General features: G+C 48.5%; 1 protein-coding gene across 2 annotated transcripts in view; it reads right to left on the bottom strand.

Annotated features, from left to right (window-relative positions):
• Positions 1 to 8,775: 8,775 nt before the first annotated feature.
• Positions 8,776 to 14,374, bottom strand: part of LOC142560637 (glycine dehydrogenase (decarboxylating), mitochondrial) — a 50,941-nt gene continuing 45,342 nt past the window's right edge. For both annotated transcript variants that reach the window (XM_075672862.1, XM_075672863.1), the window contains 4 exons: positions 13,248 to 13,355; positions 12,347 to 12,411; positions 10,657 to 10,737; positions 8,776 to 10,446 (listed from right to left, as the gene is read on the bottom strand). In XM_075672862.1, coding sequence (XP_075528977.1) covers positions 10,330 to 10,446; positions 10,657 to 10,737; positions 12,347 to 12,411; positions 13,248 to 13,355 — 371 coding nt within the window. In that variant the 3' untranslated portion in view covers positions 8,776 to 10,329. The remainder of the gene's footprint in view (positions 10,447 to 10,656; positions 10,738 to 12,346; positions 12,412 to 13,247; positions 13,356 to 14,374) is intronic.

Below are 14,374 nucleotides of genomic sequence, written 5' to 3'. Positions count from 1 at the left end.
TTGCGGAGAGACCAAATCGCGGAAGCGTCCGTCTCTGCCGCGAAGCCGGTATGGCTTTGCAGACGACGATGATATACGCGAGTATGAACAAGGGAAAGGGAGAAAACGAGCTCCGCTATGTAACGGGAGGACAGCGAAACATGACAAGGAGAGAGAGAGAGAGACAGAGGCAGAGAGGGAGAGGGAGAGAGAGGGAAAGTCCTGCACGTAGCCACGCCAGGCCTGGTAACGGCCACTATAAGTGCGTTTAGCAAACTGGAAAGGCACGGGCACTGTTCCGAGTTCCCCGTACAGAGTCAACGTGTACGTTGGCACTTTTCACGCGCTCTCTTACGCTGCGGAGGAGTTCATTAAGGTGAAAGCATCGGCTACTTCAAATTCAGGCTGGGAACAGCTCTGTAGAGACGGACTCAGGTTTGAGGCACGGGGAAATGCGCTGACTGACAACTGATTTATTATTGACGGAACATTCGACGATGCGTTCCGTAGCCTAATTAAATATTCGTCTATCACAATAAAACAAATCGTTTATTGTATTCAGAAATGCGTCTGAACTCGACGCCCAAGCTTGACTCGATCTAATGACGCCTGTCGTGAACGCGGCAGAGGAAACGCAATGAGTGTCTTGGGCGCGTTCACGCCAGGCGTCGCTTAGATCGAGTCAAGCGCGGGATTCAAGTTAACATGCATTTCTGAATATATACGGGGTTTAGTCAGAGCAACGTTTCGCTTTCCATGTGCCAGTGTCCGTGACTTTAAAGCGGTTACCACCCGGAAGAGCCCGCCTGTACTGCATACGACTGCTATAGGCACGGTGCCTGCTTTCCCGTGTAAAGGAGAACTCAGACGTTCTATTTTATGTTGTGGTAACAACTAAATAAAGCGAGTGCACAAGAGAGACAGCATAAATGAAACGCGGGGGGCGCTTACCACGAACAAGCCCAGTTTACTACCCTGCACTGGCGTAAGGAGAAAGGGTAGGATAAGTCCCAGAGAAGGACACACACACACACACACACACACACACAAAGAGTGTGTGTGTGTGGGGGGGGGGGGGTTGATTCGATGTACACTGGATGGCATAACGTAACTTTTCCATGCCAATGCCACTGCTTGTACTGCGTCAACAGAGGCCACAGAGCGGCGCTTGGCGCGCGTTGCGAACGGGATCAGATGGTCGTGAAGGATGGAGGACAAGAGCGACATACGGTCCATTCGATTGGCCCTGCAGTTTGTGAACTAGCTGCCGAAGTATACTGCACTTTGCTATTCGTTTCTTCAGTTCGAGAGGGCGGCATCTGCACGGTGCCCATTCGTTTCGCTCGGCGCAGGCCTCGCGCAGGACAAGTCCACAGCATTCCCAGCGCTCGTCAGACAGCAGGTACCGGTGCAGCGTTCGTGCAGGAGTTGCCATGCCGGTTCCGCACGAGCAAGTACTGGTACTGCGCTGGTGGGAGCTAGTTCGCGAAGTACTGCAGGGCGAATCGAATGGACCTGTGGAATGGAGCGAGAGTGATCGCTACGTCATATCCGGTCCCGGAGTCGCCGACGTAATGGAAATTGCAGCATCTGTGCCGACGGTCGCTCTGTCTAGTTACGTCGAGGAATCGCAGCGATGCTTTCGTGGCATTTAGACAACGGAGTAAAGCTCAACATAAGCTGCTCAGAAGGGGTGCTTACGGCATATGGCAACATACTCCCCGTTTCATTGCCCCACCGTAGATGGTTGGACCGCTGAATACTCGTTAGCTGTTCACAACTTCTAAACAAAAGCGAGGGGAACCTTTATAGTAGTGTATTAGGATAAAACATTGTCACAAACTTCTAAACAAAAACAAGGAGAGCCTTTATAGTATACTATTAGGATAAAACATTGTCACAAACCACTGCAAGAACTTATGCGCGCTGTCGCGCTCTGATCAGCTGGGAAGCCACGTCATCGGAGAGGCAGGGACGTATGGCACAGGTGGTGAAGAGAGATTTCAGCTACGCCAGAAGGACCGCAGAGTGAATAGAGCCCTGTAAGTCGCACATTTCAAAGAAACCTGCTGCTCCCGCATATATGTTAACTTACGTCAAAGAATAGTCGGCGCATAATGACTACAGTAACTATAGTCGAACGCATCTACAACGAACGCCTCGGCAGCGAAATGACCTGTACGACAAAGGACCGATGATGTCTCGGCTCAATTCTTACCCTTGATACGTGTTGTGAGCGCTTCTGCAAAGAGGACCACTGCAATGAGTTTACCTCTACACCGAATGAATTTAGGCGTTCCCGATGGCAGATTTGTTCCTTTACAACGAACCCCACGTATAGCGGAGCCTACCGATATCACAAGTTTTCCTGCTGCACTATACTTCAGAAATCGATGAATCCGTACGCTGCTTGTATCGCTTCAATCGGTGCGGCAGCTGACGAATATGTCGCAGTTGATCGTGTCGAGTTGATATAACCGTAACTGATAATGTCTTTAGCCACATTTGGCGGAAAGGACTTGAGTGTTAACGAAGGCAACACTGATGAAGATCCTGTAAACGAACCAAGAATTTCGACATCATTCAGAAGCATTCGACGCGTGCTGGACCTTTACCTTGCGTAACTCCATGCGCTCCGCCGCAAGGCATACTGTGGAGCTCGTTTGGATAAGATTGGCTGAAATCGTACGTTCTATCAGGAAGGGTGCACGAAAAAAAAATTGCGATTTATTTCACTCTCTCGCGTACTTAATGTTGAATGAATGTTTTTTGTTGTTGTTGAACGTGCTTAGCTTGCTCTATACTGTGAGCATTACGGTGCGCGGCATTTACAACATAGTAGGGATCTGTATAACGAAGAACCTTGGAGGTCCCGAGAACCTCGTCATAAAGGCGCTCGGCGTTTAAAGTGTGTGCGCTCTCTGAAAGGGAGGGACTACGACGGTCACAAGCAAGGGAGTTTAAAAAGATTCAGTGGCGATTTAGCGGTAAATGCGAGAGAAATGCACTAAGACATTACGTTGCGCCGCTTTGAGGTCCCGGATACGCGATTTAAACCGCGTTCACCACATCGCAAAGGCGCTCGCTCGACAAACGTCCTGCCTGTTCGAGGAGCGAAATACAACTTCGCTCCTCGAATAGGCAGGACGTTTGTTGAGCGAGGGGAGGGGCAGGATGCTTCCGATGCTTCCACATAAAAAAAAAACTCGGTGTTCCGGGCCAAATTTTTAACATTAGCGAGTTGCGATATCACGATCTCCCCTTCAATTTGCAAAGACGTTCAAGTTGGAATCTGAAATGAGTGACACAAACAAGCACATCCAGAAGTGTCTATTCGGCAAAATCGGCCATGGTATAGCCACGGGAAGCGAAAATGCTTATGGCGTTTAATCCCATTGTAAGCTGGTGGCGGCCGTTTTTAGTTCCCAGACATAATTTGCACTCGTTTTTTCAGAGCCTTCTTGATCATTACATACTACGACACACCATGATTTTGCATTTATGCCTTGATGCATATAAGACAATTTCTGGCTTGATTTTCTGAACTTAATTTCGACGTTTCTTGGTACTAGGACTTCTTTTAAAGCGAAGCTTATTTGGTTTTTCACTGAGCACATACCTATGGTCCAGTAGTCCCCAATGTAAGAAACTTCATAAAATCAAAAGAAGTCGTTAAACATCTTGTACTATACCGCTGAGAGGCCTGTGCGCTTTAGAGATCCCCGGTAGCCCACATTACATGCACGTGTGATACGCATATGTGTTTTATGTGGTGATTTTTTTGTCAGTTCTTTACTTTGTCAGCGATACGTATAAACTGGAGCATCATGACACTTTAACCGAAGTCTCGATTGGAAGGTGCAGTCGATTACGTCATTACAACGGATCAATAGACGAGTTAAGCGTCGAGCGTTAGGTTTCGCATTTCTCAGTATACGTACGTGCACCCCCATTCTGCGCCGAGAGACTGACAGCGTGGTGTGAGGCACCGTTGTTGTGGTAAGTTTCGCGTCCAGCCATTCCCACGGATACCAGTGCAAGAAATTCGAGTTATTTTTATCGCTATAATAAGTATACGGACGCTCGATGCGCATCTGCGCAGTTTTAGTCGTTGTCGTGCTGTCTTGCTTTCGATTGCACATGCGCGGAGGATTACAGAAGGCTTCCCTCCTCCCCCCCCCCCCCCCTCAGAGGCGCGCGATGCGTTTGGCTCCAAAAGTAACGAAGCCAAATGGATGCACCGTGACGTTCTGCTCATTCGGCTATGCCGGAGCCCCAGGACATTTTTTTTTCTTGCTACCAGCGCCAGTCGAGCGTCGTACATACACAGCTGAGCAGCTGTGTGCATGTGCCACACCTTGCTGAACGTCAAGATTAATTTATTCTGATCATTTCCTTGGATGGGGCTTATTAACGCCGACGGGTTTCTTGCGGTCTCAAGTCGCGCGCCATCCAGGTGCGACGCACTGGATGGCTGGAGACACGGAGTAAGACATTTAGGAGGTGAAACTCCCGTCAGCGCGAGCGAGCGCGGGCGACCAGATAAGGTCACAATTGTTGTATGCGCCGACGGGGCCGTATACAGTGGCGGCGCCATGCGGCGCGTCGTAGAAGCCGCAGCGAAAAAAAGAATGCAGCGCCCGGGCAGGCGGCTCCGGCGTGCGCGCTCTCAACGGCGGTAATTTCTTTCCAGGCCGCCAGGCGCCGCCAGCACGATAACGGCTCCGCGGGCTTGTGACCTTGTCTGGTCGCCACAAACAGCGGAGTTTCCACTCATAAATATTTCCTGCTCCGTGGCTGGAGACAAGATGGAGACAAGCTGGGGGCGCTTGTTTCCTTCTCGCTCGAACAGCTCCAGCCAATCAACACTTGAGCAGCGGTCGAAATGTAATGCCCCCTTACTCTGCAAGTGGATCCTGCAGTTTGCTGGTACCCACGCTTGGATGTCATGCTGCATGGAATGTACAGCCACCCGAATCTTTAGTTAGGCCCAAACCCCAAGCGCCGGGTTTTTAGAGCGCAGTACTTAGGCGCCCATTTCTACATTGAGCGCCGGCCTCGGCGTAACCGGCAGAACGAACGAACCCAGCGAAGGATGAAAACAGAGAGCGAACGCGCAGCGCAACTGAGGATGAAAGACGGCAAAAGCGAAGAGGAAAGCCGAGGAGGAGGGTACAGCGGAAGCATGAGGAAGTCGAAGGAGGAGAGTTTGGCGAAAGGGTGAGGAGGAACGCGGATGGCGGCATAGCAGCGCGCCGCTACAACCCACCACCCCGTTTCGAAGGGGACGCTCATAGCGTCCGTCCATCCATCCATATGCGCAGTCACCCAGTCGCGGCTGACGTCATTACAAAGGCATGCGGCGAGCGCACACACCGATACCATATATGGAAACAAAGTGCCGGCATGGGCTTCGGACATTGTGCATGCGCTACTTCGCCTGCGTAGCCGCCGCCGCTAAAGAGAGCGCTCCGCGCGAGTTTCCGTGTTGACGCTTTTTTTTTTTTTTGCTGAACAACGGGCGACGCAACCGGTGGAAATGCTTCGTCTGCCGCTACCGCTAGAACACCTAAACTGCTGCGCTCAAATTTCGCATTAGGGGAGTATCGTAATCGTCGGCGATTTTTTTTTAACGCTAGTCGCTTATATGACGGAATTAATTTGCGTTATGATCGATGTTAAGCGAATGATCAGGAAGCGGTGTCTAGAGGCTGCTTTAGCTCGGGGCCAGCTCCAATTTCCTTTTCAAACACATGTAAAAGGCAGAAATGCTGTTATTGACAACCGCGTGACAATGGTGTTTGTTGTATTCGAGTAAGTTGGACACCAACACCTTTAGGAAAGATACTTTCGGTTTAGGACTTAGAATGTGGTATGAATGTGGTGTATGTGACATATGACAAATGTGGTATATGAACTTTCAGCGTCTGTAAGTTCATATATAAAAAATTTTTAAACATTTACGACGGCATTGCAAAAAGTCCTGCTTACAAATTAGTGGCATATTTCAGAGCGGTGCATAGTAGGTCAATTTTGTCCGCTTTAGATACATTGTTAGGTGCAGTTGACAAATTTTTGATATTCATTGCGGATATAGAGTTGTAAACACGATAGATGTTTTGTTTAATGCTTTTGTTTTGGAAACTGAAAAAAAAGAAATTATATAAATTAAGTATTCACTCGGGGTTGAGGTCGCCAAGAAAAACAATTTCACCATCATGTATTTAGATATGATCAAGTCTTAGCTCTGGAGCTAACACTCACCGTCTCCCGAATCCTATCCATCGTAAGTGGCAGGCATACGGAAAACTCGGCACTTGGGCGCGGCCTAGCTGGATATTTCGCCGGCTGTGCGTAGACTTGCGAAAGTTTGAGGATGCGATGTGATCTGTCATATCGTCATCATGTCGCCGTATACCTGTCACCATAATCGTTGACGTTATGTCATCGCCGCTGAGAAAATGTTCAGAGTGCGGTAGCGTGCGTAATTAACGAAATGTGGCGGACACGCATGGTCACCACTGCGTTTTTCTTTGTTTCTATGTCTCCGAATATGACCATCTTCGTTAGTGTAACATTTTTTTTTCTTAAACCCCCGAGGACATAGTGAACTCTGCAGACTGCCTCCAATCCAATGCCCTCGGAAATAGGTAGCGAAATAAAACAACCACTCGTACTTTACCCTCCGTGACACCAAGAATTGTCTTGCGCGTTAGTCATCACAAGATGGCGACTATGTAATTTCTCCACCACGTTTTATTATGTCTGCCCAGACCATCTACGTGGAGGGTTTTCTACGCCCTGCAGCAAGCTTGTGAGCTGCTTCCTCGCAGTTCCACGGGTATAATATTGGGGGCGAGCTCCACCACTGGAAAAGCTAGCGCCACCGTCGGCGTGACGTGGCATGAGGGATCACGTGGACACAGCGGCCGCTTCGGCTGCTTCGAAAGCGCCGAAGAGAGCTGAAAACGAAAGTTTGAAGTCCCGCCTGCGCCGCGGTTCTGATTAAGTGGTGAGGCTTTACCGCCTTGGGTGTCTGCTTGACAACATTTGGAAGTACTATAATAGGTAGTGGCTGCCTTTGGAGGCGTCAGCATGGTAGGCTACTGCTCGGTGCCGCAGTGCCGGACGTATGCAACGGAGCCCGTTGTCAGCCTCATTCACACGTAGCCGCAAGGCAAGGACCTGCGTGAAGCTTAGCTGGCGAAACTTAGAACCGGCAGGCAGCTATTGGCTACAGCTCGGGTATGCAGCAAGCACAAACGCGAGGAAGATTTCTGCTACGGCGCCGGGACTGCGCGATGTTCGGTGAATAGCAGAAAACGCGCACTCAGACGCTCGCCTGCGCCCGCTGCCCGGCTAATATCATGACGGTTTGGTCTATGAACTTGTTGATGCCAGATACTGGCAAGTTCACTGGAACGGAAAGGGAGCGGTAAGACGCACATTAAAAAAAGGCACGGCATATTGTCATGTTTGTGTTATGAATTAATGCAGCGGATTACAAAAAGCAAGCAGAGGGAAATCGCACGCTGAGAAGACCGATAAACATACAGTGCAACGCAACTTGAGAAATAATATTTAAATGTTCAAGAATTTAGAAGACAAAAAAAGATTGAATCGTCGCGACGGCACATCACAGTCGCCATAGCTAGGCGTCGAAGTCTCTTAACGGAATTATTTTTGAACAGTTCTGATAGCGTCCACGCAACAATGGTTGCTAGTGTACTGCCAAATTCTTATATGTGCTGCGGCCTAAAGCTCACGGCACGGTTCGAAAACGCGCTCACAGCGTAACCAACACATTGTGCGCAGACACGCATGCAGACGCGCAGTCGGTCGCTGCAAACCCGTGCGATCGCTGGATTGAGGCTCCATTCTGTTATGCTCCATTTGATTATACAGACAGCCCACTATAACAACATATTTCACATAGTTTACTCTCAGCGTTTGGCTACCTTTCACGCAAGCTGGTTGGAGAGACTCCATCGCAGCTACCACGCGCAGTGGTGTTCACTGTACGTTTTCGGTAAAGAGATATCGTTTGTAAACGATTCTGTAAACGAAGTTTGACCAAGATTGTTATGTCGACAGTCAAAACTTCCCTCGTTTTGAGAGCACCTACATAAATGTCTAGGAGGGCTGCCGCGTGGTGTTTTTATTGAACACCGTAAGCGAAACCTATGAGGAACGTTCAGCTGATCCCTCATACTACGCAAGGGAGGCGCTTCCGACAGATGGCGACTCCGTAACTCCTCGCCGCCAATACGTAACGTATCATTGGGGAGCTTTCTTTCATTATTTCGCGCTGCTTTTTCCTGTAGCCCACTCGTTTATCGTCAAGAGTGCGCTTGCGGCACTACATGACTTTTGCAGTGCGACGCAACTAAGAGCGTGGCTCTGAGCCCCGCATTCGCTTCTAATGCTTTTTTTTTTTTGCCGCCTTCTTTCCTCTCTTCATCTTTTTCTCCCCACACCCCTTTCCCCGTGCAGTGCTGTTGAGGTGCATGTCCTCCTGTGAGAGACAGTTAGGGCACTGCCTTTTATCTCTTCCATTCTCTTCAAAGTCGCTTCACACACACATACTTTAGTTCTGACATTTAAGGCTGCTATCGCCCCAACGACATTCATTACGACGAATTTTCCACGTGCGTGAGAATTTACCTAAAACGCAGGTGAAACAACTTTTCCCACGAAAGCAGCCATAGGCTTACTTCGACTAATGGTTCGTTGTTTGGAATGAAACAAAGTGGTACATGCACGAAGAAAAAAAAACACACAAGTGGCCACATCTGCGACGTTCTTTAGGAAACTTCTTTTACAGCAAACAATATAATTTACAAAGTATGCGCACATGGCGGCATGGAAACCTGTCGAAGAACAGTAGAGGGAGAGTAATGGGCGGACTGACTTGATTCCGCCTGCTGGCCTAATGAACTCCGTTCACGCCAAAACGAAACAACGGCTATTTGATAATCACATTGCACGTCGCGCACAGCAAGAGGTCCATCACTCAGGAATGGAGTTTTGTATCTCAGGAAACATCGTGGACAGAGTCGTAGAAAACATTCTGGTAACAGCGATGAAGTCCTTGCGGCATCACACCATGACAGGAGGCCTAATGCATAGCTTGTCAACGCTGAAGCACAGTGAAAAAATGGAAAGCGACCGGAAGAGTGACAGGTGGAAGATGGGAAAACAACGAACTGAGGTGTTAGTGCATTAAAAAAGGGTGCCTTATATATTTTTTTATGCAGCTTACGCGAACACATAACTGAGTGCCAATTTGTAAGCCATAAGAAAGCTACAAAGCATGCTATATGTCGTTAATGAATCGTGCAAGGAAGTTGCATCACGCGCTGTGCGCAGAAACCAACAGTCGTTAACCGGCGCACGAATGACGCGTTGCAGCTCGTCGAACGTTTCATGCGGGTGCAGAGCTTAGACAGGACGTGAGTCGAAGTTCGAACGACGTGCAAGGTTGCTCGGCAACTCGCAACCAAAAGTAAATGCGCAAAGGAACGCAGGACGACAAGGAACAAGGACAAGCACTTTCTTGTCAACCTGTCTTCTTTTGCGTTTTTCACTCTTGTTAGACTACGGTGTACTAACTAGGCCAAACTGCCACCCTTCGCAGTCAAGATGGCGACGTGAAACAGACGCTACTTGCAACTAGATGACAACCCTTCAACAAATGCATTACTGATTGTGGGTTACGCCTTGCAGAGCGTTTTCGTAATGTTAGTTAAGGTCTGTTCGCGATATCCTCTAACGCGATGCCTTACTACTGTCAATAGGCGAGTGAACAAATTCGGAACGCACGGAAGCACTATTACAGACACCGTCAAATCACGCCGCATCGTCAAATTCGCCATCTTGTGTGCTCCGATTGGCTTGCGGGGGCAGCTACGTCGTCTATACGATTGGTCCAGAGCGGCATTCCACAATAGCGGAAAATTTGCACAGCGTCCGGAAATGTCGAGAGGCGTGCTGCAGAGTCAACCTTGATCGCGCCTTCTTCCCGTTTGAGAGCAAAAAGCCCACTGTACACAAAAGAAACAAAAAAAAAATGACGTCGGTTTTTCTCAGGGAGCGCGCGCAGACAAACGCCCGTCAGGTCCGTAAGCCCGCTGCTCGAACCCCGCAAAGTCAACGGCCCGCGAGCACCACACTGTTCCGAGAAGCGCTATGGACGCACGTTCGCTGCCGGGATGCCCTGCGGGGCCAACCGCCATACAGGCACGAGTCTCCGGCTCGCACCAGGCGACGCAAGCGCACCACTTCCGGTCAAGGATGACGTCCCGGACGTGTCGCGCGACACCGAGTTGAAGACGCGAGCTCGTTGGACGACTAGAGCGCCTCGTACGTCTCCATGGGCGGGCAGCTGCACATGAGGTTGGTGTCCCCGTAGATGTCGTCGATGCGACCCACGGTCGGCCATATTTTCGTCTCTGGCGTCACGAACTTCTGCGGGGAGACGAGAACGACATATGAGAAGTCGTACTCCTACGCCCTGACGGCATTTTAATCAATCAATCTTCATTTTCCCGCTTGCATAGAGATATGAGAGAGGTGTATGAACAAAAAAAAAACGAGAAAGATTGTGTCGACAAGAAAATTTAAAAATCTTTGTTGGCGCTGTACGAAGAACTCCAGCAAGAAAAAAAAAAACCTTACCGCCGGAAATGCCGCCTGTTCCCTGGTGTAGGGAAGGTCCCACTTCGAGCTGATGACTACCTTCTGGGGATGTGGCGCCATCTGGGAACGTCGACGCAAAACGGGGTTGAGAGGGCGAATAGAAAGATAGAGAGAGTACACTTTATCTCCTTCAGTCAGCTTATCGGGACAGCTTCAGCCGATAAAACAATGAGCAGCCTCGTGGTGACATATGGTGACGCTGTGATGAAACAAAAATGTTCTGAAACACTTGTTTTGCGACACTTTATGCCGGTAAAATAAAGAAAACGTGGCTTTTCGAAGTTTCCGTCTCCATGAAAACTTTCACATCGGCAGGTAGCCATTGAAAGCAATACAAGGCAACGCGGGTTGGTTGGTACCGGTACTCCCGGTGTATCCTCCTCAGACCCTAAGCGCACTAGGGGGCATAGTAAGTTTTAAAGCCGGTTGTTTCTACCTACTCGTGTATTATGAACGTGAAAACACAACTTTCTTTCGTTTATGTAGCCCGGTTGGACGCTGGAGGCAGCATCTCCACGATGATGGCCAAACAACCGTCTCTTTGTGATTCGTGTCATAAAAAACAGCTTTTACTGGCCAAAAGACATAGACGAAGATCTAACATAACGCGGTACGTTGACTTGTTGATCCCGCATCCTGTATTTCTTTTTTATCAACTCAAAGTAATCGAGAGTTATTGATGGTCGTCTGTGACTACATAATGACCTAGACCGAGTTGGTAGGAATTTTCAGAAAAGGTCACAGCAGTATGGCGCCCAAATCACTTTTACATAGTTCCACGTGCTTTCGACTTTAAATCGGGTTTCGTAATTTTATGTAATTGCAGCCGAGATAATCCTGAAAAGGAATAAGAAAGAAGAGTTTATTGACTGGAAAAGGCAGAGAGGTCGGCCGGAAAATGGAGTATCTGGCCTGCTAGTCCGCGCAAGGGAAAAGAAGAAAGAGGGTCGCAATGGGGTATGATGATGGGAGAAACGAGATGAAAAAACACGTTGCATAAGTACTACCATCACAAGCGCGAGTACAGGCCCGTGGCGCCTAAGAAAAGGAGCAAAAGCAATGTACCCAATGGGTGCTATGTGACGGAAGAGAACACTGCTAAAGCGGCAAAGCCGCATGTGCACGTACTAGATACAACTGGCTGCAAAGAAAAGAAATAAGGATTGCGGAAATCGCTCTGAATATAAAATGTCACCTTCTCATGACAACACAAGTCATTTTAGTGTGGAGAATAAGCCCACTTGCTTTAAGAGAGGCACTATCAGCTCTGACTGGAAGTTCGACGTGTTGCTTTGAACGCTCCAATCAAGTACTCTTTCTTGTGCCAAAACGGCCTAAGGTGACCAGTAAATCAGCTTATCGACAGTCGGTCATTATTCGTGACTGGACGGATTATTGCTATTCTTAACCCCGGCAGCGGACAATAAAAGGCCCTTCGTCCCGAGTCTGACTGCGGCATCGGCTTGGAAGTCGTCCATCGCTACTTTACCGATCGATAGTGCTCTAACACAAGATACCTGAGTACGTGCAGCCCGAGGTCATCGGACAGTAGTCTCGTAGAAACAACAACAAAAAAGAAGTGCGAGCACATCATGCTCTCGAGCTACAAGTCTTGCCATCGAGTTGAACGCCGATAGGAATCAGGCAAGAGTGCAGAACACGCGCCCACCTTAAGTGGGTTGGCCTTCATGTCAAACTTGCCGTTCTCGATGTCCTGGATTTCTTGCCTAATTGCTGCGCAGGAAAAGAAAAAGAAAAAAAAAAGGAGATATCACTTTGGCGCCAAGGTGGCTGCAGGCAGACAACTTCTATCGACAACAGACAAGAAAGGCAGCCGCATGGATGACGGCGACAGCAACAATAACAGCAGCAACAACAGCAGCTGCAACAACAACAGCTGCAACAAATGCAACACCAAGAGCAACAACTGCGACGGCAGGCGCGGCAGCAACAGCTGCAATAACAGCAACATGATAGCAGCAACGACATGAGCAGCAGCAACAACTGCAGGAACAGGAACGATAGCAGCAGTTTCCAATAGGAATAGGACGCTAGACGCGTCGCCAAGCAAATCTATCCCCTTTTTAGTTAGGTGCCTCTCTTCTTAACGGCAATGATCACGACAAAGGCAACTGCAACCAGGTGCGCATCTAAGCCATTACTCGGGGAGAGGCCAGCACCCCAGGGTGGGTGATGGCTATGATACATCTTTAATTTCGAGAAACAAACACATATACGCAGCCATATACGAAAAAAAAAAATAGGACAGCTCCACTTGTGACACGTGGCATGTAGAAAGGGACACACTGACTTGCTGCCGCTGTACGCTGGGAGTGCTCGCCTAAGGGAAGCAACCAGCACATTTGAGCACGTGGATACGGAGAATGGATGGCAGTTAAGGTGAAGTGAACTAGCAAAAAAAATATATATATCCCACACGAACGCCACGGCAAAAGCGCGCGACATCCCTTTCGATGACTGACTACAGACACAGCACTGACATTGGGAATAGAAGTCGCGACATCTGAGCAGCCCCGCATATTCTCGCACGAACGTGGCGGATCGCTCACAGATCATGGCTTCGCAGAACCGGTCAAGCTCCTGCTTGTCTTCCGACTCCGTGGGTTCCACCATCAGGCAACCGCTGACAGGAAACGACACCGTCGGGGCGTGGAAACCTGTGATTGCGTAAGATTCACAAGAATGAGAAGGCAAAGGTCCTTTTAGCATATATTTATTTATTTACTTATTTAGATAGATAGATAGATAGATAGATAGATAGATAGATAGATAGATAGATAGATAGATAGATAGATAGATAGATAGATAGAGAAGTTACAGAATACACTACAGAGAACATGCACAAGAGATCATTGCGCCGCCATGGCAATGACGTGTAATACGTAGGTTTATCTAATCTCTGCAGTGCTTGCGGCTTCAGACGTTCCTGTGGCTTTATTATGCTTCATTATCGCTATAAATAAAAAATAATCATATTTTGCTGAACAGATCAAGGCAATCAGTTGCTGCACTCATGCGTAAACAGAGCGAAATGTTGCCTTTAACGAGTGTATAACGCGATGTTTCGTTAACGATCAGCTGGCAAAGTCGCAAAGCCGTTTGAAAAGCCAGGACGGCTTTAGGCAAATCCGTGCACCAACCCTCATTTTCACGCTGGCTGAACCGTCCTGCTTGCAGCTCCCGTAGACACTATATAGTGCCACAGTCACCTCTAGTAATTATTCTAGGAAACTGTACGTTTTTTTTTTTTAGAGTCGGCTGTCCCAAAATACGCGACTCGTAATTCAAAAATAAACAGAAAGCCAGATCAGGATGTGGAACGAGAAGCGAAGAAGAAAGTTTATGAACCGAATGTTATGACATGACAGACAGCTGCGCACTATATCGTTTACACAATTAGATAAACCCGAAAGACAAAAAAAAAAAAACAATTCAAATCAGAATAGCAATATGAAGATTATGCTCCAGATAAGAGAAATATGAACTGCCTGACTATCCCTTCGAGGCACATCACACCCCAGTATGCGGGCGAAGAAATCTCGCTCTAAAATGAAACCACGCAAAAGTTATTTCGAAAGCCTTTTTTGTGCGCTCTTATTTGAGGTGTGTTCACGCTTCACTTGTCTAGCACACGAATGAAAGGGAGAACTCGGGCAGAATCTGGCTACCGCTAATT

Source organism: Dermacentor variabilis, chromosome 10 (assembly GCF_050947875.1).
Source record: "Dermacentor variabilis isolate Ectoservices chromosome 10, ASM5094787v1, whole genome shotgun sequence".
In the NCBI taxonomy this organism is placed as follows: Eukaryota; Metazoa; Arthropoda; class Arachnida; order Ixodida; family Ixodidae; genus Dermacentor; species Dermacentor variabilis.
This window is presented reverse-complemented; position numbering and strand designations above follow the sequence as displayed.